The sequence below is a fragment of the Tachyglossus aculeatus genome, chromosome X1, assembly GCF_015852505.1.
Source record: "Tachyglossus aculeatus isolate mTacAcu1 chromosome X1, mTacAcu1.pri, whole genome shotgun sequence".
Taxonomy (NCBI): domain Eukaryota; kingdom Metazoa; phylum Chordata; class Mammalia; order Monotremata; family Tachyglossidae; genus Tachyglossus; species Tachyglossus aculeatus.
Genome location: NC_052101.1, coordinates 134,506,897 through 134,533,796, shown reverse-complemented (window position 1 = coordinate 134,533,796; position 26,900 = coordinate 134,506,897). Strand labels below are relative to the sequence as shown.

The window sequence follows — 26,900 nt, the reverse complement described above, 5'->3', positions numbered from 1 at the left end:
AACAGAGAGAAAAGTTCACAAGGTCTGACAGACTTGGAGGGAAGAAGTTCTAGGCCCGGGAGCAATATGAGCAAGGAGTCCGAGGCGCCCAAGAAAACAGACAGGAGGGTACAGTCAGGAGGAGCTTCTAGACTGTGAGCCCACTGTTGGGTAGGGACCGTCTCTATATGTTGCCAACTTGTACTTCCCAAGCGCTTAGTACAGTGCTCTGCACACAGTAAGTGCTCAGTAAGTATGATTGAATGAATTGAATGGCTGAATGAGGTGGGCTTGGGAGGAGTGAAGGATGTGAGCAGGGGAGTAGTGGGCGAGGAGAGCAGAGGGAAAGGTGGAGAGATCAGGGGGACGGCTTTGAAGCCGATGGTCAGGAGTCTCTGCTTGATGCAGAGGAGGATGGGCAGCCACTGGAGGTTTCTGAAGAGGAGAAGGAATGACATTTTAGGAAGTGGATCCAGCCAGCAGCATGGAGAAGGGACTGAAGCGGAGGAAGGCCGGAGACGGGGCGGCCAGCGAGGAGCCAACACAGGAGTCCAGTAGTGAAATGACGAGCGCCTGACCTTGGCTGTTCATTCATTCATTCAATCGTATTTATTGAGCGCTTACTGTGTGCAGAGCACTGTACTAAGCGCTTGGGAAGTCCAAGTTGGCAACATCTAGAGACGGTCCCTACCCAACTGCGGGCTCACAGTCTAGAAGGGGGAGACAGACAACAAAACAAAACATATTAACAAAATAAAATAAATAGAATAAATAGAAATAAATAGAATAAATATAAATTCTGTATTCTGTTTGCGTGGAGGGGAAGAGGCTGTGAGCTGTCTTGGCCCTGTGTCAGACACCCACTCCTCCGCGCTCTCCCGAGGGCCATCTTTAAGGCCTGCTGGGCCACTGATCCACTGGGGACTGCCTAACCCTGCCCGCTCAATTCCCGTCTTCCCCCTCTCCCTCCAGCCCCATCCGGCACTTAGAACAGTGCTTTGCACATAGTAAGCGCTTAACAAATGCCATCATCATCGTCATCATCATCATCTAGAGGTACAGGGGGCCTACCGGGGGCCAAAGCGGTGCCATTAGCTCACTAGCAAGCAAAGACCACCCCCACCTCACCCTCAGCTGGAAAAACCCCAGAAACCCTCGAGGCCTCATGAGTCCTGTGCCCAGGTTCACCGCCCAGAGACCCCGCGCTGGTTAGTGATTGGTACATTTTTCGTTCGACGGTCAATAATTAACAAAGGAGACTTTTGTTTCTTTGCCCTCCCACGTCCAGCTCATGTCCTTCACGAATCCAGTGGGGTGAGCGGGCGTTTTCTTGGAGCTCCTCTGCCCATTTCACCTCAAGCCTCAAAGTCCGGGACCCACACGACCACCGCAGGGTAAGGGGGCCAGTTGGATAGGAAGATGGGGGAGTGGGGGGCCGTAGGTCATGGCTGGGTACTTGGGAGGGAAGAAATTCTCCACGCTAGGCAAGGTTAGAATCCTGGGCAGAATCCATTCATTCATTCATTCATTCATTCAATAGTATTTATTGAGCGCTTACTGCGTGCAGAGCACTATACTAAGCGCTTGGGAAGTACAAGTTGGCAACATATAGAGACGGTCCCTACCCAACAGTGGGCTCACAGTCTAGGAGACTCCATCTGGAATCCATCCACCAGAGATATTGATTGAGTGCTTATTGTGTAGGGGGGGTCTGCTCGAATTAGTAAACGTGATCCCTGCCCTCCAGAAGCTGACAGTCTACTGTATTCAGAGCACTGGACTGTGAGATTGGGAGAGGACAATGGAGTAGGCTGAAGGTCCCTGATTTTGAACTCTAAAATGCTTTCCCAGCAAAGGAGAGGAGATTCACTGCTTTGCCCACTTTGCTCTAACTTCATCCCTTGGCCTTTGCTTCGGTCTCGGGTTTTCGGCTGGGGGCCCTCAGGTGCCAATCAGGCTATTTAAAGAGGAAAACAGGTAAGTGAAGTTCTTCTGAGAAAAACTGGTTTTAATAACGTTTGGGAGGGAGGGAACAAAAATAGATCCAGGAGGGCAGAGGAAGCCACCCCAACAAGGGCAGTGGTGCAAGCAGACAAATGTCCGTTATCAATTTGGGAGGAAGGAGAGGCAGTCCATCTTAGAAACCAATTATGAAGCTGACAGGATTTCTCATCGGCTTCTTTCTCAGAATGAGATGTTTGCTGTCCTAAGGGACTGACTCGGAAGGGGCCTTGAGAAGGCGTTTGATTTCAATCACTGACTATTGTGTTTCCCGAGGAGCCAGACAACGGGGGTGGGAAAGGTCCGGGTGACTAGCGATTGAGACCGGCGGGGCGGGGGGGAAAGGCCAGTTATGACGGGGGCACCAGGCCGAGAAACCCGCATTTTAACTGGAAGCCTGAGCGAGAGACAGGAAGAAAGAGAGAGAGAGCCCAGCATCCCAGCATCCAAGCGCTTAGTACAGTGCTCTGCACACAGTAAGCGCTCAATAGATACGATTGAATGAATGAATCCCAAAGCCTCATCAAATCCCCATCAGTGACATGGTAATATTGCCTGGCTGGAGAAGACCGTGGTCTTCAGAGTGGGCAGAGTGGGATATGGAGGCAGGGTCCGAGTGGGTGGAATCAAAAAGACTGGGAAAGGAGACGGAGACCGTGAGAAAGAGAAGAGAGGCAGCAAACGGACTGACAGAGACACCCAGAGAGACAGGGACCTAATAAAATGAACATGCTTTCTGAAGCTCAAACCGGGATAGGGCGTCTGTGGGAGTGGGTTCAGTGGTCCCAGTGGTCTAGGATCAGGTGGGAGAATAAAGTGGGAAAATGGGAAGGAAGACAATAATAATAATAATAATAATGGTATTTGTTAAGCGCTTACTCCATTCATTCATTCAATCTTATTTATTGAGCACTTACTGTGTGCAGAGCACTGTACTAAGTGTTTGGGAAGCACAAGTTGGCAACATATAAAGTCCCTACCCAACAACGGGCTCATATATGCCAAGCACTGTTCTAAGCACTGAGGTATTCATTCATTCATTCAATCGTATTTATTGAGCGCTTACGGTGTGCAGAGCACTGTACTAAGCGCTTGGGAAGTACAAGTTGGCAACATACAGAGACGGTCCCTACCCAACAGTGGGCTCACAGTCTAGAAGGTAGATAGAAGGTAATCAGGTTGCCCCACGTGGGGCTCACGGTCTTAATCCCCATTTTACAGATGAGGCAACTGAGGCACAGAAAAGTTAAGTGACTTGCCCAAAGTCACACAGCAGACAAGTGGCGGAGCTGGGATTAGAACCCACAGCCTCCGACTCCCAAGCCCGTGATCTTTCCACTAAACCACACTGCAAAGACAGACAGACTGAGTGACAGATAGATAGCAAAAGATTATGATAGACTGAGAAAAAGAAAGAAAGAGTCAGCAAAGTTTAACAGAAAGAGCCCAGGCTTGGAAGTCAGAGGACCTGTCCTCTAAACTGTAAGCTCGTTTTTTAAAATTACATTTATTAAGCGCTTACTATGTGCAAAGCACTGTTCTAAGCGCTGGGGAGGTTACAAGGCAATCAGCTTGTCCCACGGGGGACTCACAGTCTTCATCCCCATTTTACAGATGAGGTAACTGAGGCACAGAGAAGTTAGGTGACTTGCCCAAAGTCACACAGCTGACAACTGGCGGAGCTGGGATTTGAACCCATGACCTCTGACTCTTTCCACTGAGCCACGCTGCTTCTCGTTGTGGACAGGGAACGTGTCTACCAACTCTGTTATATTGTACTCTCCCAAGCACTTAGTACAGTGCTCTGCACGCAGTAAGTGCTCAATAAATATGATTGATTGATTGAACCTGGGTTCTAATCCCAGCTCTGCTACTTGTCTGCTGGGTGACCTTGGGCAAGTTACTTAATTTCTCTGTGCCTCAGTTACCACATCTGAAAAATGGGGATTAAGACTGTGAGCCCCAAATTGGACAGGGACGGTGTCCAACCTGATTATCTTGTATCTACCCCAGTGCTTATTACAGTGCCTGGCACATAGTAAGCACTTAATGAATACCTATCTATTCTATCTATATCTATCTATATCTATTCTATTGATTTTATTTTGTTAGTATGTTTGGTTTTGTTGTCTGTCTCCCCCCTTTTAGACTGTGAGCCCGCTGTTGGGTAGGGACTGTCTCTACGTGTTGCCAACTTGTACTTCCCAAGCGCTTAGTCCAGTGCTCTGCATCATCATCAATCGTATTTATTGAGCGCTTACTATGTGCAGAGCACTGTACTAAGCGCTTGGGAAGTACAAATTGCACACAGTAAGTGCTCAATAAATACGATTGATTGATTGATTGAATACCATTAAAAAAAAGAGTCAGCCAGAAAGGGGCTGGGAGACAGGCAGAGTTGGAGTGAGACCATAAAAAAGGAAAGAGAGAAATCCACCTAGGCCCCCCATCCCCCTGCAACACACACACCGGCTCTTATGCACATATTTTTAAACTCTCTTGCTTCCCTCACCCCAACTCTAGTCTGCCATCCTACCATCGCCTCTGCTCCACACTGAATCAGGGTTGTCAGGGAGGGGCAGCTAGGCTGTTTCTCTATCTCTCCCTCTCTCCATTTACCTACAGTGACCCTCCAGCCAACGAAACAGATGTCCAGTGATGGGCTCCAGCTGCTGCTGCCATAATAATAATAATAATAATAATGGCATTTACTATGTGCAGAGCACTGTTCTAAGCGCCGAGGGGGATACAAGGTGATCCACGTGGGGCTCAGAGTCTTAATCCCCATTTTACAGGTGAGGTAACTGAGGCTCGGAGAAGTTAAGTGACTTGCCCAACGTCACACAGCAGACATGTGGCGGAGCCGGGATTCGAACCCATGACCTCTGGCTCCAAAGCCCGTGCTCTTTCCACTGAGCCACGCTGCTGCTTCTCACTAGGGCCCCTCCCTCACCACCCTGGCCAAAGGGAAGATTTTTCCTCTATATCTTTCCTTGAAAACAGTGCATTTGGATGAGGTTGAAAAAAAAGAAAAGAAAAGAAGCTCTCTGCCCAAGCAAAGGGATATGGAGAGTGGGACAAAAGCTTCTTGAGGACAGGGATTGTGTCTACTATCTCTATCGTCCTCTTCCAAGTGCCCGGCACAGTGCTCTGCACAGAGTAAGCGCTTAATAAATGCTACTGGTCGATTCATGGATTGAATTATCTAGGTTTCTCAAAGCCGATCAAGTAAAAGGAGATTCCCTGGATAATAATAATAATAATAATAATAATAATAATAATAATAATGATGGTATTTGTTAAGCGCTTACTATGTGCCAAGCACTGTTCAAAGAGCTGGGGGAGATACAGATTTTATCAGGTTGTCCCAAGTGGGGCTCAGTCTTAATCCCCATTTTACAGATGAGGTAACTGAAGCACAGAGAAGTGAAGTGACTTGCCCAAGGTCACACAGCAGACATGTGGGAGAGCCGGGATTAGAACCCATGACCCTCTGATTCCCAGGCCCGGGCTCTTTCCACTGAGCCACACTCCTTCTCATTGTCCAGCTCTCCCTGCCCCTGGACCAGGGTAAGTGTAGACCCAAGAATCCAGACCCACTGAGCTTGCAGGGCCATTCATTCCTTCATTCAATCATATTTATTGAGCGCTTACTGTGTGCAGAGCACTGGACTAAGCGCTTGGGAAGTACAAGTTGGCAACATCTAGAGACGGTCCCTACCCAACAACGGGCTCCCAGTCTAGAAGGGGCAGGCAGACAACAAAACAAAACATATTAACAAAATAAAATAAATAGAATAGTAAAAATGTACAAGTAAAATAAACACAGTAATAAATCTGTACAAACATATATACAGGTGCTCCAATTATCTGGAAGCTCTAGGATTAAAAAAAATTCCCAAAAAGCAGTATAGCCTAGTGGAAAGAGCACCGGCCTGGGTGTCAACGGACCTGGGTTCTCATTCCAGCTCTGCCACTTGTCTGCCCTGTGACCCTGGGCAGGTCACTTCACCTCTCTGGGCCCCAGTTTCCCAATCTGTAAAATGGGGGTCCAATACCTGTTCTCCCTCCTTTAGACTGTGAGCCTCAGGAGGGGCAGGGACTAGGTACTTACCTAATTATCTTGTACCTACATCAGTGATTAAAACAGTGCTTGGCACAGAGCAAGCACTAAACAAATACCACCATTGTCGTCATCATCATTATCATCAGTATCATCATCATGCTATTCAGCAGGAGACAGCGGGAGAGAGGGCACGTCTCCTTCATGCCTCCTTATCGGGCTGGACGTCTATTCATTCATTCATCCATTCAATCGTATTTATTGAGCGCTTACTGTGTGCAGAGCACTGGACAAAGCGCTTGGGAAGTCCAAGTTGGCAACATATAGAGACGTTCCCTACCCAACAGTGGGCTCACAGTCTATTCATTCATTCAATCGTATTTATTGAGCACTTACTGTGTACCAAGCACTGGACTAAGTGCTTGGGAAGTCCAAGTTGGCAACATATAGAGATGGTCCCTACCCAACAGTGGGCTCACAGTCTATGTGATTGATAGCTGGGGCCCAGGAGTGTGGATGGCCCTGAGTTCCCCTCGAAGCACCCTTCTGGCCACCACCCTGCCTGGTCCTTGGGGGGGGGTCACCTATGCTATCCTGGCTGGCAGCGGGATGGCGGGACAGGGCGGGAAGGTGGCAAAGCCCAACCAGCTGCCAGACAGCGGGTGGGGTTTCCAACGGGAATCCTGGTTGGGCTCAGGGGTGGTAACACTGGTGTTGCCTTCACAAACATCTCTTGTCCCTGTCTGGCCCAATCCCTGGAGCTAGTGCTGGAACTGAGCGAGAATCGTGCCCTGGTTGAGGTGGAGTATTCGTGTGTGGGGGGGAGAGACTCGATGCCTTAAACAGAATCTTTCCCCGAAAAATTCAATAAGAAGCATATGCTCCCCTGGTGTAGACTGACATCTCAATCCAAATCGTTGAGGCCCAAGTGGGGGGCCTGGATTATCTGGATAATTTTGGAGTGAAGATCTGGCCGTGATCCATCTGTTCCTTGCAGATAGGGTGGCTGGGGGCTGGACAGAGGTAGAACTCTCCCATCTGTTTGGCCCCATGGCAACCGCCTCATCTCCTCATCTCCTCAGCTCCTCAGCTCCTCCGTTGAGCAAACTTTTCCAAGAAGCCAAACCACTTTCCTTTATCTTGCAACTAAGCGGTGCAACTTGTTTCAGGGGAGCAATGAAGCGTAGCAGCCGAGCCAGAGAGTTTAGCAACCGGGTGCTGGGCTCCTGCTGGGTTCCAGGCGGTGGGATCCGTGACTGAGGCTGGCTCAGTGCCTGGCCCGGAGCCGGCTCCCGAGGCCTGTGCCAGCTGGTATTTTCTTGCCCGGCCCTCCTCCGTTTGTGTGTATTGGACGGGGAGGGTCAGGACCAGTTGGGGTTCTGAACAAATGAAGTCAAGCAGAGCTCGGGAACTGAGGCTTGACTTGCCGCTGGCACCTCGGTCCTTTCCTTCTCAATGACTTCAACCAGGGCAACCACAGCGGATCTTCGCTGCCCACTCCAATCTGCTGGGCCAATCCTGCTTTGTTTTTATGAAAGAACCCGATCAATCAATCAATCAATCGTATTTATTGAGCGCTTACTGTGTGATCAGCGTTTCTGTGCAGTCAATGGAGAGAATTGGAAGGGGTGAAGACAGTATACCATTCTCACACCTGTCTCTCCTTTTGTCTGACTTTAGGCTCCGGGAATGGATCCTGTCTGGCTCTGGATCATCTGTCTGGGCTTCAGCCACGTGAGTGACCCTTTTCCCTCAGCCATGGCCCTCCAGACACACCTACACATGAGAAGCAGCGTGGCTCAGTGGAGAGAGCCCGGGCTTTGGAGTCAGAGGTCAGGGGTTCAAATCCCGGCCCCGCCGCTTGTCAGCTGTGTGACTTTGGGCAAGTCACTTTGCTTCTCTGTGCCTCAGTTCCCTCATCTGGAAAATGGGGATTAAGACTGTGAGCCCCCCGTGGGACAACCTGATCACTTTGTAACCTCCCCAGCGCTTAGAACAGTGTTTTGCACATAGTAAGTGCTTAATAAATGCCATTATTATTATTATTATTCTCTGTGCCTCAGTTACCTCATCTGGAAAATGGGGATTAAGACTGTGAGCCCCCCGTGGGACAACCTGATCACCTTGTAACCTCCCCAGCGCTTAGAACAGTGCTTTGCACATAGTAAGCACTTAATAAATGCCATTATTATTATTATTATTATTATATTATACTTACACATGCCTAGCATCCTTTGTGCTTGAAGAATGTGCCACTGTCAGTGAAATTCCCCACTGGTGGCGTGTGTGTCCCGACTGCACTAGTTTGAGAGTCAGAGGTCATGGGTTCTAATCCCGGCTCTGCCACTTCTCAGCTGTGTGACTTTGGGCAAGTCACTTAACTTCTCTGGGCCTCAGTTACCTCGCCTGTAAGATGGGGATTAAGACTGTGAGCCCCACCTGGGACTACCTGATAACCTTCTATCTCCCCCAGTGCTTAGAACGGTGTTTGGCACATAGTAAGCACTTAACAAATACCATCATCAACATCAACATCACTGACAGGACTCACACACACACACACACACACACACACACACACACACACACACACTGTCCCTTGTGCTGTCACGTTTGCTGTTGGCAGCCCTTGACCCTGTGTTCACTTTTGTGAACACAGAAGTGGCATGGCCTAGTAGATAGCTCCCGGACTTGGGAATCAGAAGGTCATGGGTTCTAATCCCGGCTCCGCCACTTGTCTGCTGTGTGACCTTAGGCAAGTCGCTTCACTTCTCTGGGCCTCAGTTCCCTCATCTGTCAAATGGGGATTGAGACTGAGCTCCATGGGGGACAGGGACTGTGTCCAACCCAATTTGCTTGTCTCCACCCCAGAGCCTTAGTACAGTGCCTGGCACATAGTAAGCGCTTAACAAAATACCATAGTTATTATCATTATTATTATTTTGCCTCCTTATGACACTTCTGCTCAAAAAGAACCGCTCCTTTTCTGACTGCAGTGTGCCATGCTGTTCTATCCATGGCAACTGATTCCATTTTCAGCTGGGATGCAGCAGCATGGGAGATTTTGCTTTCGTGTCCTCGCCTTTCCTCTGCCCTCCTGTTTTTCAGTTTCTCAACTTCAGCTCCTGATACAGCAGTTGCTTGGGCATCCGACAGTCGTCCATTCTCTTCACGTGTCGCACTCGGCGCGCTCGCGTTGCGGCAAGCCTAGCTTCGGTGCCGGGAGACTGACTTGGTTCTAGGGAATCCCACCCTGCCGATTTGAAGTTGAGTCTTGCCCGTCAGTGACGCTGGCGGAACCGGTGGAGGAGCCGGACGTGCCGCCTGTGTGGGGTCCGGGCCTCCCAGCCGGAGAGAAGGATGGACACCACTCCATTTCTGTAGGCCTTTAGTTTGGTTTGGAGCCTGATGCCAGGAGGCTGCCACGCTCAGTTTGACAGCCCTCCAAAGGGTGTGCCGGCCTTCTTCATTCAGTTTTCCACTTCCTTGTCTATCACTGCATCATTGGCCAGCGTGCTGCCTAGACAACAGAATTCCGTGACAACATTTAATTCTGTGTTGCCAATATGGATTTTCCTTGTTGTGTCCGTGGCTCTCCGGGTGCAGGCCGATCCGTCCACTTGGTTTCCCTAGACTTAGCGTCAGCCCGTAACACCTGGCTGATTCCATGAAACGGTTTACAATCATTTGCATGTCTTCTTGGGTGTGAGCCTGTAGGATGCAGTCACTGGGTGCAACAGTCCAAGAATGACGGTTTCCAGGATTTGGGATTATGCTCTCCGTCTGAGTTTCCAGAGAAGTGGAAGTGATTTCTAACACCTACTCCTCCAAATCGTAAGCTCCTTGAGGACAGTGATCACATCTTCTAACTCTGTTGTACTCTCTAAAGTGCTTGATACGGAGCTTTGTACACAGTAGGCAATCAGAAAATACTGCCGATCAACTGAATTTCCTCGTCACAAGATCCAGCGTGGCTGCACAGACTAGGTGGAACTAGTGGCAAGAGCCCAGGCTTGGGAGCCAGGGGATCTGGCTTCTAATCCCAGATCGGGCCCTTGCTTACTGTTTGACCTTAGGCAAGTCATTTCACTTCTCTGTGCCTCAATTTCCTCATCTGGAAAATGGGGATCCAGCACCTGTTCTCCTTCCTACAGAGAATGTGAGTCCCATTTGGGACAAGGACTATGTCCAACCTAATTATCTCATATCTACCCTGGCACTTAGTACAGTGCTTGGCACATAGTAAGCGCTTAACACATACCATCACGATTATTACTGTTTAGACCGGGCCACGTCTACATCCCTGCTTTGGAGAATGGATGGGACAGGGTACCTCTCGGCTCTGGCCCAGCCAGTTGTGCCATCAGCACAGTAGTATCAGAACCTTGATTCATTCATTCATTCAATCATATTTATTGAGCGCTTACTGTATGCAGAGCACTGTACTAAGCGCTTGGGAAGTACAAGTTTGCAACAAAAAGAGACAGTCCCTACCCAACAGTGGCTCACAGTCTAGAACTTTTCGGGGCAGCCAAATTTCCTAGGTAATTTCCAGAGTCCAGATTCATTCATTCATTCATTCAATCATACTTATTGTACGCTCAGTGTGTGCAGAGCGCTGTGCTAAGCACTCACATCATCATCATCGTCGGCATCACCAGTCGTATTTACCGAGGGCCTACTGTGTGCAGGGAGCTGTACTAAGTGCTTGGGAGAGGACGATAGAATTAGTAGACACGATCAATCAATCAGTCGTATTTGTTGAGTGCTTACTCGGTTCAGAGCGCTGTTCTAAGTGCTTGGGAGAGTGCAGAATAACAGAGTCGGTAGACACCTTACCTGCCCACAGTGAGCTTCCAGTTTAGAGGGGAAGACAGACATTAACATAAATAAATTACGGATAAGGACATAAGTGCTGTGGGGCTGAGGGAAAGGTGAAAAAAGGGAGCACGTCCAAGTGCAAGTGCTGTAAAGGAGTTTACAGTCTAGCAGGGTAAACAAACACTAAAATAATTTACTGTTAGGAGGAAGAAGGAAAAAATATGCTAGTGCCTAAGCGACAGGGTATGGAGATGTGCTATGAGTGGTTGTGAGTACAGCGCTTAGAACAGTGCTTGGCACATCGTAAGCGCTTAACAGATACCATCATTATTACAGTGCCTAGGTGCCAAAGAAGTACAAGCACTGAGCACAGTGCATTGCACCCAATGAGCATTATTACTTTTACAGCAGTGCTGAAGTGGCCGTTGAGAGGGGAACTTAACTTAGTGAGATGAGAGCTTCAGTCAGGGAAGGTGGCCTCCTGGAAGACATGGAATTCCAGGAAGGCTTTGAAGTTGGGAAGAGTAGAGGTCGGATGCGTGGATGTGAAGGGGGTGGGCAATCCAGGCGGAAGGACAAAGGTGTGAGCCAGAGGCCAAAGCTTCGGCGAGAAAGACGAGGATGAGACACAGTGAGTTAGTTGGTTGACTTGAGAGGAGCGAGGCGTGTGACTTGGGGTGGAGTGGGAGAAGAGAGTGGTGGATTTAGTAATCAGTCGATCAATCGATCAATCGTATTTATTGAGTGCTTTCTGCGCGAAGAACACTGTACTAAGCTCTTGGGAGAGTACACTATAATCGAGTTGGTAGACACGTTAGTAGGAAAGAGATTGCTGATAGAGTGCTGTAAAGCCAGCGGTCAGGAGTTTCTGTTGGATGCAGAGATGGCGGGGCAGCCATTGGAGGTTTTTGTGGGGGCGGCGGGGGAGACGTGCACGGGACGACATTTTAGAAAAAGGATCCGGCAACCGAGTGAAGTCTGGACTGGTGAGAGGGAGCGCGTAGGATGGTGTCAAATGTCACAGCCACCCCAAAGCCAATGTGCTTAATCCTTGAAAGTAGGAATCCAGCTACCGTGTAAGGCAAATGGTGGCACACCAAGCCATTCTGGCCAGCACACTAGCCTCTGGCCAGTGACCCGGACCCTGACGTCTTAGCTCAAAGAAGTTGGGTTTCCGCAATGGGGGACGGGTCATTCAGTTACAGCCCATCTTCCCCGGGCTGGTAAAGCCCGCTTGAGCTCCGTCTCGGTCTGGGCTTTTCGGGGAGCCAGAGATCGAAGCCCGGTGCCACCCTGGGGCTGGGCTCCCTGGGTCCCATCGGGCAGGCCGAGAACTCTGGGTGGCTCTTCGTTCCCTGCCCCCCACCCCACCTCCCCCACCGTGCTGCCTTTGATGAGCACTGTGTGTCTCAAGGCAATGCTGATTTGCTCTTCTGCCCATTATCTCAGAGCATTGGAATAATGAGCAGCTATCGTGCGTCTTCCTCTCTGCGTGGAGTTACACAGATCGTTTTGACTGACAAGACCTTGCAAATGAATGCGTGTTGGGGGTGGTGATTACTGTTTATTTATAGCAAGGACACACAATGAGGAGAAGAGACATACGCAACTCGGAGGCTACGGGTGCTCGTATTGATGTGGAAAGTTATATTTTAAGAACACCGGACCTGAAGTGATGCCATTACTGAGTCAGGCCCACAGTCCACCTAACCCAGGACTCCGTCTCAGCCAGGGGACCAGGAGGACTGGCTCAGAGGGACTGGGTGCTGATGGCCCCCTCCTGGTCCCCTCCCCTCATAGTTAAGGATGGACCAGTCAACAACTCCTAGCTTTCTTCCCTTCGACCCTTCAATCAATCAGTGGTATTTAGTGAGTGCCTACTGAGTGCAAAACATTGTACCAAGCGCTTGGAAGAGTACAATGAGACAAACGTTCCTTCCTAATGGTGCCGAGTCTGAACCATCCTACACCCCTGACTCCCCTAACAGTGATCCAGCATGGACCATCCAACACCCCCGAGTCTCCCCTCTCCATCTCTGACTCTCCTCTGGTGATGCAGCATGGACCATCCAACACCCCTTGACTCTCCCCTCTCCACCCCTACACTTCCCCAGTGACCCAGCATGGACCATCCAGCACGCCTGAGTCTCCCCTCTTCATCCCTGACTCTCCTTCACTGATGCAGCACAGACCATCCAACACCCCTGACTCTCTCCAGTGACCCAGCAAAGCACATCCAACACTCCTGAGTTTCCCCTCTCCATTCCTGACTCTTCCCCACTGACCCAGTACAGACACCCCTCACTCCTGATTCCCCCCTCCATCCCTGACTCTTCCCCCAGAGGTGCAGCATGGGTGGCTCATCCAAAGGTTCACCTACCTGACGATGCCCCGGTCTGTGTGAGGACGTATGGCCAGTAGAGCCCTCAGGAGGCTCCCTCCATCCTCCAAAATGCAGCTGGGTCTCATGCTGTGAGCGGCTCTGCCTCTTGGGCTGTGTGATGAGCTGGGCTGACTGCTGCTCTTGTTGCCCAGAAGCCCCTGGCATAATCCCTCGGCTCCATCCTGTGCTAGGTTTTTGCACGGCACCATCAGCCAGCCGAGTAGATCCTCCTACCCACTGGACACCTGCTGAGTTCAGGATCTTGGGCGCAGAGAGGAATCATCATAATCACTGTGGTATCTGTTAAGCACTTACCAGGTGACAAAGCACTGGAGTAAGTGCCGAGGTAGAGAAAGGTAATCGGGGCCGACATAGATCCTGACACACACAGGGCTCACAGTCTAAGGGGGAGGAAGAACAGGAATTTAATCCCCATTTTACAGATGAGGAAATGTGAGGCCCAGAGAAGTGAATTGACTTGCCCAAGGTCACACAGCAGACAAGCTGGGATTAAACGGAGGCTGGGATTAGAACCCAGGTCCTCTGATTCCCAGGCCTGTGGTCTTTCCACTAGGTCAGGCTGCTCTTCTATCTTTATACTCTACTGCTTCTCTTACCTGTAATGAATTTTAGTGTCTATATCTTCTGTTAGATTGGAAACCATCTGAGGGTATGGCTCTGGTCTACTAGCTCTGTTGTGCTCTCCTAAGAGCTTAGCGCAGTACAGGGAAGTAACGTGGTCTAGTGGAGTGGTGGAAATGCCTGGTGGAGGGAGCGACTGCCATGTGAGGCAGGGGACCTGACTCCCTTCCATGGCTTCGCCCGGCAGCCTGGCCCCAAGACAGCCCACCCACCCCAGGGAATTGAGAATTGGGTCTTCAGATTAGGCTCCATTCCCAAAGCCTCATTCTTCAGATCAAGAAACTGAGGCCCAGAAAAGTTAAGGAACTGGCCTAGGGTGCCACAGCAATGGACCGGGGCTTCTCAGTGGCTGAGGAAACGGAGGTGGGAATGGGAGGGCCTGAGGAGGGTGGCCTGCCATTAAGCGCTTAGTACAGTGCTCTGTCCACAGTAAGTGCTCAATAAATACGATTGCATGAATGACAGACATCTCCAGAGATGGGCCTGGCTTGACTGATGATTAAAAGCGATCATCCTCTACAGGCTGTCCCGGGAGCTGTCAGCCAGGATCCCTACATCGAGATCCCAGAAAACTACCACGGTCACTTCCCTCTGTACCTGAAGAAGGTGAGGACTTGGCCTTGCTTCCTCTGGCTTGTGACCCCCACCACGGCCACGCTTGGGATTGAAGGACTCTTCCTGGGAGCTGTTGGCACCGCTGCCACTGTGCCTGGGCAGGGAATAGCCCAGATTGGGAAGCCTGGGCCATTACGGGCCCAGGCGGTGAGAGGAGATACTGCTGTCAAGCACTTAGTCCAGTGCTCTGCACACAGTAAGCGCTCAATAAATACGATTGAATGAATTGAATGAACGAATGCCATCCCCTGGGCCCCTGCCGGCCATGTGCTCTGCCCTTGGGGGGCCATCAGCAGATGTTCCAGGCTGTTGGCCAGGGGCCTGGGACAAAAGATCCCGCCGTGTGGGGTGGACCCAGGCTGGGAGGCCCCCAGTTCGCCCTGGTCTCCCTGCTGCTCTGAGGGCAGGGGAGAGGGAGCCAGAATGCAGACCCATGGAACAGGTAGGGAAACTGAAGACAGGAAAAACTGGCCCTCCAAAGCCAGGGGAAGTCCCAGGAGGAGGAGGTACTGAGGCCTCAAGGCTGACAACTCAGTCCCTCTGGGGCCACTCCTTGGCATCACCTTCACTCTCGGCACCCAGAGCCTCAAAGGACCCATGTTTCCGGGACTCAGAGGCTCCTCCCCTTTCTTCTCCCTTCCTCTCCTTCTTTCCTTTCTACTTCCAGCTGGAAATCCAGGGTCCAGAGGGCCCTGCCCCGATGCAGGTGGTGGACAGCTATGATGGCCTCTTTGGTGTGGAGCCTGACTCGGGCTTCCTGTTTGTTACCCGGCCTCTGGATCGGGAGGAGCAGGCCCAGTACACACTGCAGGTAAGGTCAGGCCGGGCAGGACCAGCCCACCAGCCTCCGTTGCTTGCTTTCCGGGGCTCCCCCCGGACCCCCACCAGTCCGCGGCTGGGGATTGGGTTGGCCAAACCCTCCCGGTGGCCCCTGTCTTGAGGTGGAGAGGGGTTTGCCCCCGGCAGACCCTGGTGTCCCTCAGCTGGGACCCCCACAGATCCCCCCTCATTGTCCCCTCCCCAACCCCCGCCGAGGAGCTCTGGGGCTCCTCCCTGCCGAGTGACCCTCTCTCACACCCACCAGGTGATTGTGACCAGGGACGACGGGCAGCCACTCTCTGGCCCGGAAACCCTGACGGTGAGAGTGAAAGACGAGAACGACAATGTGCCACGGTTCACTGAGGATGTGTTTGCGGGAACTGTCAGCCAAGGGACCGGCCAAGGTCAATGACAGCACCATCCATAGCCCAGACTCCTGGAGCCATCTCCCTTCTTGGCCCTGCCTCTGGCTCTGCCTCAGCCTCGGCCTGTCTCTCTCTGTCTCTGTCGCTGACTCCATCTTCACTTCAGTCCTTCTTCCTATTCAGCCTTGGCTGCCTTCGCCGCTCCCGACCCTCCACCCCCTGTTTTAATTCTCTCCCACAGCTATTTCCTCTCCTACCCATCCTTTGGTCCAAACGGCCCACCTCTCCACCCGAGGCCACCCTCAGGGCCCAGGGGCCCTGCTGGCCATGCTAGTCTGCAGGCTTGCAGCTGGTGGGCTCCCTCCTGGGAGAAGACGAGCATGGCCTGTCTCCGTAGCCTCAGCCCCAGCCCTAACCCCCCAGCCCCCGCCAGCCAACGCCACACCCTCAAGTGTGGATGTGAGAGGCTGAGGGCTGCACTCTTTCGGATTAGTCGACCCCTTTCATTCGGCCTAGGAGTGATACCGCCCAGTAAACAAGGGACAGAATTTAGAAACCATGTGACCAATTGTTCCATAGCTGGGTCCAGGCTGGGCCCAGATTTCTCCCCATCATGCTGCTGAGCCTCCGTCCCCCAGCCAGCCCTAGATAGTCCCCTTTTAGCTCCCTTATCTACCCCAAGGGCTGCCCTATCATTCCCTCAGAGATAAACTTCCTCACACATCCCTGGGCATCAGAGAGAGAGAGGGGGAGGGCGAGAGAAAGAGAAAGAGAAGGAGAGGGGAAGGGAAAAAGAGAGACACCTTTCTTAATTTCAACTTGGGAAGAGCTGGGGGCGGGGAACAAAGGGAAGGGAGGAGGGAGGGACCTGTGGAAGGCTTTGTTTCCCCACAAAAACCATGTGTTGGAAGAGCTGGAAACTGGATCTGGCTGGGAGGTGTCCCAGGGAGGGAAGAGCTCTGACAGATTGGCATTTTCCAAAACATGTCACACACTATTACAAATCACTTTGCTGCCCCCCAGGGAAGCACGGCTGGGGGCTGTCTGGGACCTGTCCCTGCCTGCCCAGGTAATATAATAAAACCTTCTTCCAAATGGCAGGGATGATGGGCCAAGCCTTTTCCAGCTGAAGATGATGCTGATGCTGATGATGATGATAATAATAATAATAATAATAATAATGGCATTTGTTAAGCACTTACTATGTGCAAAGCACTGTTCTAAGTGCTGGATAACAATAGTATTTCTCAAACACTGACTCTGGACCAAGAGCTGTGATGATAACAATAATAATAATAATAATAATATCTGTTAAGAGCTTATTATGTGTCGGGCTCAGTTCTAAGTGCTGGGGTGGATACATATAAATCAGTTTATACTGAGTCCCTGTTCCACTTGGGACTCACAGTCCAAGTAGGAGGAAAGGAGAACAGGTAGTGAATCTCCATTTTACAGTTGAGGAAACTGGGGCACAGAGAAGTTAAGGGACTTGCCCAAGATCACCCAGCAAGCAACCAGCAGAGCCGGAATTAGAACCCAGGTCGTCTTACTTCCAGGCCCATGCTCTTTCCACTAGGCTATGCTGCTTCTCTAGGAGCGGGGATAAGAGATGATCAGATTGGACACCTCCCCTGTCCCACATGAGTCTCACAGTCTATGAGGGAGGAAGAGGAGGGATCTTTATTTACAGAGGGCAAAACTGAGGCCTAGATAGGTCCAGTGACATGCCCAAGGTCAACAGCAGGCCAGGGTCGGAGCAGAGACTAGAAGCCGGGGGGTTGTCTCTTGACTCCTAGTCTCCTGTTCTGTCTACCAGACCTCACTGCTTACTCTCAGAGATCTCAAAGCATTTGAAAAGCCTCACCCTTGGGTGCCCTCTAATCTCCTGGGAAGGAGGTGAGAGCCTTGCCCATGGCCACCCAGAGGACAAAAGAGAACGGGAATTCAGAAGCCCCGGTAGCAGCAGTAGCCGAGCGGTAGTGCTCTTTACCAGGTTTCCACTGAGTGTGATACACGCTTCCAAGAGTTTGGAAAGGTCACCAGATGTAGGAGACAGGAGTTGTGTTGCCCATCTTCGGCACCACCCCGGGACCCCCACGCTTACCAGGGGACTGGAAGAGGGAGGGAAGCCACTGAAGCCGAGGAGAGCTGGCAGGGAGAGGACGGAATGTCTTGCCAGGAAGTCGGTGGCCAGTGGCCAGCTGAGGCCCATGGAGGAAGCCAGTGGTGGGTTTGGAGCGGCGGGACTGGCACACCCAATGTGGCCTCTTCCCTCCCAGGGGTCTCCTTTCTGTTTGTCAGTGCGGCCGACCTGGATGACCCCTTGACTCCCAACGCAGATCTGCGTTACCAAATCATCAGCCAGGCTCCTGGTCTTCCCTCTGATGCCATGTTCCAGCTGGACTCCAGGACTGGAGCTCTTTCCCTCACTGAAGGAGGTTGGTTCCCACCCTCTTGCCCCACTGCTTCCCCTTTCCCTCATACCCCGCTCCTCACCGACTGCCTCCCACGCTCTCCTCTCCACTACTGCTTCCTCCCCTGGGCAATTTGAGAAAGCCTGAGCCTAGCAGGGGCCCTACCTGGGCAGGGAGAGTGGGAAGGCAGAGGCTCCTGGATGCCCCAAATCACAGATCTTTTCCTTCAAACTCAGGGTCCCATGCTTGGACTCTGTAAGTGTCTTCATGATTTTTGTTGTAAGGCCAGCTCACATTTTCCTTGGCCACTCCTGCCCTTCATCATGTTGAGGTCAGCTCCGGAGGGAAATCTCTTGCTCCAGAATTTAGAAGGGGCCCCAGGGCAGGATGCAGAGCGGGAGGCCTGGAGGGTGGGAGGGCAGGAGAACTGGAGGGTGGGCGGACCAAAGTACTTCCCAAGTGTTTAGCACGGTGCTCTACACACAGTAAGCGCTCAATAAATATGATTGAATGAATGAATGAATGGAGAATGGATGGCAGGGAGAGTGGGAGGCTGGGAGGTTGGAGGACTGGAGGGAGGTCCAATGAGGTCTCTATTTCTAGGGAATTCTCTGCTCGACCCGGCCCAGGTCGCCCACTACAGCCTCCTCGTGCAGGTCAAAGACCTGGGAGAGCAACCTTCGGGCCACCACGCCATAGCGAAAGTTGACATTGCAGTTGTGGAAAACACCTGGATTCCCCCCAGTTCTGTCCACCTTCCAGAAAATCTCAAAACCACCTACCCCCACCCCATCTCCAAGGTGAGTGCCTGCCCACCCCAGTTTCCCCAGAGCCATCCGTGCAAGCCCAAGGCATTTCAAGCAGAAGCCACCCCCGCCAATACCGTGTAGTAGCAATTGTAATAGTAGGAGTACGTGGCTCAGCGGAAAGAGCCCGGGCTTTGGAGTCAGAGGTCATGGGTTCAAATTCCAGCTCTGCCACCTGTCAGCTGGGTGACCTTGGGCAAGCCACTTAACTTCTCTGTGCCTCAGTTACCTCATCTGGAAAATGGGGATTAAGACTGCGAGCCCCAAGTGGGACCACCTGATCACCTTGTATCCCCCCAGCGCTTAGAACAGTGCTTTGCACATAATAAGCACTTAACAAATACCACCATTATTATTATTAGAGGTTGGAGAGCAGCGCTTAATAAATGCAATTATTATTATTATTATTACTTAACTTCTCTGGGCTTCAGTTCCCTCATCTGGAAAATGGGGATTAAGACTATGAGCCCCACGTGGGACAACCTGTTCACCTTGTAACCTCCCCAGCACTTAGAACAGTGCTTTGCACATAGTAAGCACTTAATAAATGCTATTATTATTATTGTTTATTAAGCACTTACTGTGTCAGGAGCACTGAACTAAGCCCTGGGAAAGAATACATAGGTGGGAATTAGACATGACCCCTATCCCTCAAGGGCCTCACAATCTGTGAATGTAAGTGGGGGAGAGGGGATTGGAGACAGGTACATCCCGAGTGATGAAACAATAAAACACTAAAACAACATAAAGAAAAGGACAAATACACAAAAGAAAAACATAATCAGTAGGGTGCTGTGGCTAGGGGAGCAGAATTTCAGGCTGTATTTCAGAGTCCATGGCACTAGCCTGTGTGAGCTTATACAGAGACGTCATGCTGCAGGTTCTGTTCTCTTTCCTCCCAGGGTGGTAGAACGCAGGACAGGAAGGGGGGCTCCTCAGTAGTGTGCAAGGGAGCTGGTACCAGTGTCCAAGAAATATTCCCTTTCCCAAGAGCGCTTAGAACAGTGTTTGGCACATAGTAAGCACTTAACAAATACCATTATTACTATTATTATTATCTCTTTTCCTCTCCCCTCTCCTCTCCTCTTTTCCCCTCCCCTTTCCCTCCTCCAGCTCCCTCCTGGTCCCCTACAAACTGGTTCTGCCCCTTCCACTCCACTGAAACCTCCCTCTAAGGTCACCAATGACCTACTTCTTACCAAATCTCCTCCTCCAAGAGGCCTTCCCTGACTGAGCCCCCTTTCTCCTCTCCTCCTCCCCATCCCCCCGCACTACCTCCTTCCCCTCCCCACAGCACCTGTATATATGTTTCTACAGATTTATTACTCTATTTATTTTACTTGTACATATCTTCTAGACTGTGAGCCCACTGTTGGGTAGGGACCGTCTCTATACGTTGCCAACTTGTACTTTCCAAGCGCTTAGTACAGTGCTCTGCACACAGTAAGCGCTCAATAAATACAATTGATTGATTGATTGATTAATGATGTGCATTTAGCTTTAATTCTCTTTGTTCTGACGACTTGACACCTGTCCAAATGTTTTGTTTTGTTGTCTGTCTCCCCCCTTCTAGACTGTGAGCCCGTTGTTGGGTAGGGACCGTCTCTATGTGTTGCCAACTTGTATTTCCCAAGCACTTAGTACAGTGCTCTGCACACAGTAAGCACTCAATAAATACGATTGAATGAATAAATGTCAGTACAGTGCTCTGCACACAGTAAGCGCTCAATAAATATGATTGAATGAATGAAAAATCTAATCCACCTCGATCTCTCAGCAGTCTCTGACAACTGTGGACCACCCCCTTCTCCTGGAAACATTATTTCACCTTGGACCCTCTGACACTGTCATCTCCTGGTTCTTCTCTTGCCTCTCTGGCCACTTCTCAATCTCTTTCCCTGACTCCTCTTCTAGCTCCCACTTCTTTAACTCAGTTCTGGGTCTCCTTCTGTTCTCCATCTACGCCCACTCCCTTGGAGAACTCATTCACTCCTTTGGCTTCAACCGCCATCTCGAAGTGGATGATTCCCAAATCTATTTCTCCAGCCTCGACCTCTCTTCTTCTCTGCAGCCTCGCATTTCCTCCTGCCTTCGTAACAGCTCTATCTAGGTGTCCAGCCGACACTTCCCACTCAATAAGTCACCACAAGAGAACTCCTCCTCTTCCCTCCCAAGCTGTCTTCTCCCTGAAACTTTCCCATCACTGCGGCCACACTACCAATCAATCAATCAATCGTATTTATTGAGCGCTTACTATGTGCAGAGCTTACTATGTGCAGAGCTTACTTTGTGCAGAGCACACTACCAACCTCTCTGTCTCAAAAGCCCACCACCTTGGCATTATCCTTACCTCTTCTCTCTACTTTAAGCCACAAAATCAGTCTGTCACCAAATCCTATGGGTTCTATCTTCACAACATCTCCAGAATCCTCCTCTTCCTCTTCATCCAAACTGCCACCACCCTGGTCCAAGTACTTGTCTTATCCCATCCCAAGTATTGCATCAGCCTCCCGGCTGACACCTCCAGCCTCTCCCTTTGTCATTCAATAGTTCACTCTGCTGCCTGGATCATGCTTCTAAAAACTCATTTTTCCACACATCTCCCCACTCCCCCAAAACCTCCAATGGTGGCCCATCCATCTCCACATCACACAGGAACTCCTCACCATCGCTTTAAAGCACTCAGTCAGCTTTCTCCCTATCTATCCTGGCTCCAGTCCCGCAAACGTCACCTACTTATTGTGCCTTGCTCTCGTCTCTTTTTTATTTTATTTTTTATGGTATTTGTTAAGCGCTTATCATGTGCCAATCACTGTACTAAGCGCTGGGGTAGGTACAAGTGAGCGCATAGTGAGCGCTTAACAAATACCATCATTATTACAAGCCAATCAGGTTGGACACAGTAATAATAATAACTGTGGTATTTAAGTGCTTACTAGGCGTCAGGCACTGTACTAAGCACTGGAGTAGATACAAGGTAATTGGGTTGGACACAGTGACTGTCCCACATAGGGCTCACAGTCTTAATCCCCGTTCTGCAGATAAGGTAATGGAGGCACAGAGAAGTGAAGTGACTTGCCCAAGGTCACACAGCAGACGACAGAGACAGGATTAGAACCCAGGTCCTTCTGATTCCTAGGCCTGTGCTCTATCCACTAAGTCAGACTGCTTCTCAAGCTCTGCACCCATTAGATTCTCAGTCAGTACTGTCGATCTGATGATGATGATGATGATGCTCTGCACCCATTAGATTCTCGGTCAGTACTGTCGATCTGATGATGATGATGATGATGATGGGGAAAATTCCTAGATTCAACCCGACGGCGTTGCCTTGGTCGCCGGGCAGGATACCCTGGCCACGTGGCACTAAGCCAACAGTTGGGTCAGCTCCTACCGGCTCTCCACTGGGGGAAGGAGAGCCCAGAGGGAAGGGGTGGTTGGACCAGGCCTCCAAACGTAGCCAGCCTGAAAGCCAACCCAGTTCAAGCTTCTCTGCTTCTTCCCCAAGATGGCTTGGGGGCCTCTTTTAACACGGGCTGGGCTGTCCCACCCTGCCCTATTTATATTAATGTCTGTCTCCCCCTCTAGACTATAAGTTTGTCATGGGCGGGGAACACATCGTTGATTCTGTTATAACCGTACTCCCCCAAGTGCTTAATACAGCACAAAGTGGGCGTTCAATAAATACCATAGTAATTGATTGATAGATTACCCAACCACTCCAGCAGCTCTGAAACTGTCCCCAGCCATGGGCCGCCCACCCGGCTGGGGTGCTACCTCTGACCCCGTGGTCCCGCGGGGCTTCTTCCTGCTTCCCTGGTAACTGCCACTCTCTCAGCACTAAAGTTCAGCTCCCCACGGCCACGCGCCCGGGGTCCCCACTGCTTGGGCCATCTTCTTCGTACCAATCGGCCTCTCGGGCAACTCAGAACCAGCGGCCGTGGGACATCCTGCAGGTGGCCTTGGCCGGCCTGGTCCCTGGAGGTCATAGAAGGGAATCTCCCTGCCAGAGGAAGCGATTGGGGGCTCAGAGTCACTAAGGAGCCCGTTGGAGGCCCACCCCCACCGTGCAGCCTCCCCCTGCAGCTGCCCTCCCCCTACACCCCGCCCCCTCCTAACGGAACTCAAGCGATGGAAGGAGCTCGGAGCCAGCCACCACATAGTTTGGGAGTCGAGTCATCTGGGGAGGGAGAGGCCCCAAATCAAAATAAAGTCACCCAAGAAACACATTAGTGGCAGCACAAACAAACGCTGTTGAATTTAGACCCAGCTCTCCCGCCCGGGTGGCTATTTTGAGAGCTGGTCTGGCGGGGCTGCACGCGGTCCCTTTCAGTGGTGCAGCCCCCCTCAGCTTTCTCCTTGTTAGGAGCTGTTCTGCGCTGGCCACGGGGCCGAAAGGGTTTGGGGCTCAGAGATCCCCTGACGGGCCGGGTTTCACCAGGGCGGCCACTCAGCCTCTCAGTCCAAGGCCCGTGGGGCTGCGGCAACTGGGAAACCCGTGTCGATCCGCTGAGTCCGGGGGATGGGAGGAATGGGGCATGTGGGGTGGGGGGTGGGTTCGGAGGCCTCCGGCCACCTGTCCCCACTCCTCCCTGAGTGTGTTTTAGCAGGAGACAGATAGACAGGCTGACAGATACACGAGGAGTCCTCATTAGCCCCTTGTCCTGCCCAGGCACGGGGGTGGGGGTGGGGGTTCTGGGCTGGATGGGGCCATGGGAACCCTGTCAGCCTGGGTGGGCTACAGCGGGCCAAGGAGCTCTGGAGGCTGGGGGCTGAGTCCCTCTCACCCCCAAACCAGGTCTTAGAGAGGCCAAGCAGTGACCAACCAGAGACCAAACAGCTGCGTTCTGGAGAGTTTGATCCCATGGGGAAAAGCGTGGCCTAAGGGAGAGAGCTTGGGACTGGGAATCTAATCCCCACCCTGCCACTGGCTTGCCCGGTGACCTCGGGTGAGCCCCTGTACCTCTCTGGGCCACAGTTTCCTCCTCTGGAAGAATGGGGACCAGATTCCCACTCTCCTTCCCCCTTGGACTGTGAGCCCCATGTGGGGCCAAGGACTCTCCCAATCAATCAGTGGTATGAATTAATTAATTCATTCAATTCATTCATTCAATCGTATTTATTCATTCATTCATTCAATCGTATTTACTGAGTGCTTACTGTGTGCAGAGCACTGTACTAAGCGCTCGGGAAGTCCAAGTCGGCAACATATAGATACGGTCCCTAACCAACAACGGGCTCACAGTCTAGAAGTGCTTCTCGTCTATTTAGTGCTTACTGTGTCCTGTCTGATTATCTCGGATAAACCCCAGGGCTTAGCCCAGTGCTGGCCACGTAGTTAGGACTCAGTCAATCCTACAAAACTATCGATTGCATTTGTGTAAGCACAGTGCTCCTCCAGGGGTTTTTGGGATGTGAAACTTTGCTTAATCAATCCATGGTATCTATTGAGGGCTTACTGTGTATAGAGTGCTCTACTGAGTGCTTGGGTGGGTACGATCCAGTTGGCAGACACGATCCCTGTCCCTGAGGACGTCACAGTCTACTGTCCATTGTGAGCCCTTCGAGGGACAGGGTCGGTGTTCTAATTTCCACCTGAATACCCTTTCCCAGTGCTTAGTTCAGAGCTCTGCACACAGCGAGCACATAAGAAACACTCCTGCTGCTACTACTACGGCTGCTATTACTACAACTACTACTAGTACAGTGTTCAGAGCACTGAACTAAGTGCTGGAGAGGGCACATTGGAGTTCATAGACCACACACTCCCCAGCCACTGCATGATCACACCTTATCCACCTCCCAGTTCTAGACGGCTTGAAACCTGGGGGCTTCTGAGCCTGGCCCAAACCTGGATGAATGTGGCGTCCCAACCAGACTCAGACCATCGGCTGCTTGGAATCCCGCCGGCTCCTTCTGGGACACCCTCCTATTGGGCCAGAACCCAGGACCTGGTGGAAGCCCAGCTGGCCCAGCCCTGCTCACCTGTGTGCCGTCTGCCTGCAGGTCCACTGGAGCGGTGGCGGAGTGGCTTACTCTCAGGAGAGCGTGCCAGTGGGGCTGTTTTCGGTGGATGGAGAAGGTCAGGTCTACGTGACCCAGGAACTGGACAGAGAGGTGCAGGCCGAGGTAATGGAGAGTTTCAGGGTCTCTCCCAGCCTTTCTCAGGCTCCCAGCTCCCCGTATGGCCACCAGGTTGTGGAAAATCTGGCTTGTTCCTGGATGAAAACTGCCTTGCAAATTAGCATAGACCCCCCCCCCCCCCCCCCCCACCCACCGAGGCCAAAACCAGCCAGGTTTGGACAAGAGCAACTCTAATCCCAGGGGAGTCCACTTCTCCCCCTCTCCCATCAACCCCCACAGGGAGCAAGCAGGACGTTGATGGGTTGGACTCCATCCCCAGCCGGTCACCTGGTAACACCATGGGTTCAGTTCAGTTCTACAGGAGGACCCTGATTTGTCCAGAGCCTGCTGGTGGCCCCGGGAGAAGCCAGGAACTGCTCGTGCCCTGGGGCAGCCTGGCCAGAAATTCAGTTTCCTGTCTGTTTCTTCTGGAGTCAGGGGGGTGGGGATGGGAGGGTGGGAAGAGCGAGAGAATCCATAAGAGTGCAAGCAGGGGTATTGGAATTGGTGGAGGGGAGTGAGGGTGGGAATCAGGGGTCTCCCCATTAACATGTTCCTTTGGCTTTTGTCAGTATGTGATCCGGCTGTTTGCCCGAAACGCAGAGGGCACGCCCTATGCCCATCCCTTGGAGCTGCAGGTCTTGGTCACTGATGAAAACGATAACCCTCCTGTCTTCTCCCGGGAGAGCTATGAGGCTGAGGTCAAGGAGGGGAGCCCCCCAGGTGGGAGTTGGAGAGTTGGGCAGAGCCTGGTGGGGAACTCCAGGGAGGAGGGAGGAGGGGTGGGGGGCGAGGGCACCCTGAGAGAGTCATCTCCGTGTGCTTCTAGGAATGACGAGTCCCGGTGACTCTGGGGCCCTTGGGGCTGTCACTCTTTCCCATGGGAAAGGGACCCCTTCAGATGAGGGCCAGGGAGCTGGGCTGCGGGGGTGGTGAATCTGGCTGACATGGACCGGCCCAATCCGGACGACTGTGCCGGGCCCCGCATCCCAGCGGGGTTTGCCCTCTCAGAGACCCCAGCAGACGAACGAGGAGCCGGGGGCCTGGGGACTCCTACTGTGGCACAATGGCCACTGGGGACAGAGATTTAAGGCCCAGCTGCCAAACCCCACCCTAACACAGCCCTGGCCAGTTGCCCCCAACCTGAGGGGGTGGCCTTGCCTCAAGGGCCTTCTTGGAAGGCTCATTCAGCACCGGAATGAGTCGACTGAGGTGATTAGGAACCGACGATCCTCCCACCCTGCATCTCCCTGAATTGGCCAGGGCCTCCCTCCCAGAGGCAGGGAGAGGGATGAGATGGGCTCTCGCTCTCTGTCCGGGGAGCAGGGACGGTGGTCCTTCAGGTGCAGGCCGAGGATGCTGACGAGGCTGCGTCCCTCCACGCCCATGTGGTTTATGAGATCGGGAGCCAGGAACCACCCAGCGCCCAGGGCTCGGCCTTCCACGTAGACCCTGGCACGGGGACCATCACCCTGCAGGATGGCCAGCTGCGGGCAGGGGATGTGGAGGAGTACAGACTGCGGGTGGTGGCATCCGACCTAGCAGGAGCTGCAGGGGGTAAGCTTCATTACTCTCTGCCATTGCCTCCCCTCCCTTCTTCCCTCCTCCCTCCCTCCCTTCCTGGTTGGGGGCGAGCCAGAGCTGGGGGAGGACCAGCCATTAGATTGAAAACTCCTCCGGGTCAAGGATAGGGTCTTATGGCCGCTGCTCTGTCCCCCACCCTAAGGCCCCAGTGTAGTGCTTCACTCCCAGGGAAGGGGAACAGAGAGCAGAGTGAGTGGGGTGGGCCAGAGGAATGGAATCTATTCCTGAAAGGCCCAGCAAGTTGAACAAACACCCACGATGCCAGGCCAGGGTGCCCCAAGGGAT

At 52.1% G+C, this 26,900-nt stretch overlaps 1 protein-coding gene across 1 annotated transcript in view; it reads left to right on the top strand.

Moving 5' to 3' along the window:
- The first annotated feature begins 1,283 nt into the window (after nt 1-1,283).
- CDH16 (cadherin 16) overlaps nt 1,284-26,900 on the top strand; it is a 52,504-nt gene continuing 26,887 nt past the window's right edge. The window contains exons 1-10 of the mRNA XM_038740709.1: nt 1,284-1,373; nt 7,724-7,777; nt 14,412-14,495; nt 15,172-15,315; nt 15,589-15,727; nt 17,968-18,126; nt 18,706-18,902; nt 24,915-25,037; nt 25,604-25,754; nt 26,358-26,588. Coding sequence (XP_038596637.1) covers nt 7,733-7,777; nt 14,412-14,495; nt 15,172-15,315; nt 15,589-15,727; nt 17,968-18,126; nt 18,706-18,902; nt 24,915-25,037; nt 25,604-25,754; nt 26,358-26,588 — 1,273 coding nt within the window. The 5' untranslated portion in view covers nt 1,284-1,373; nt 7,724-7,732. The remainder of the gene's footprint in view (nt 1,374-7,723; nt 7,778-14,411; nt 14,496-15,171; nt 15,316-15,588; nt 15,728-17,967; nt 18,127-18,705; nt 18,903-24,914; nt 25,038-25,603; nt 25,755-26,357; nt 26,589-26,900) is intronic.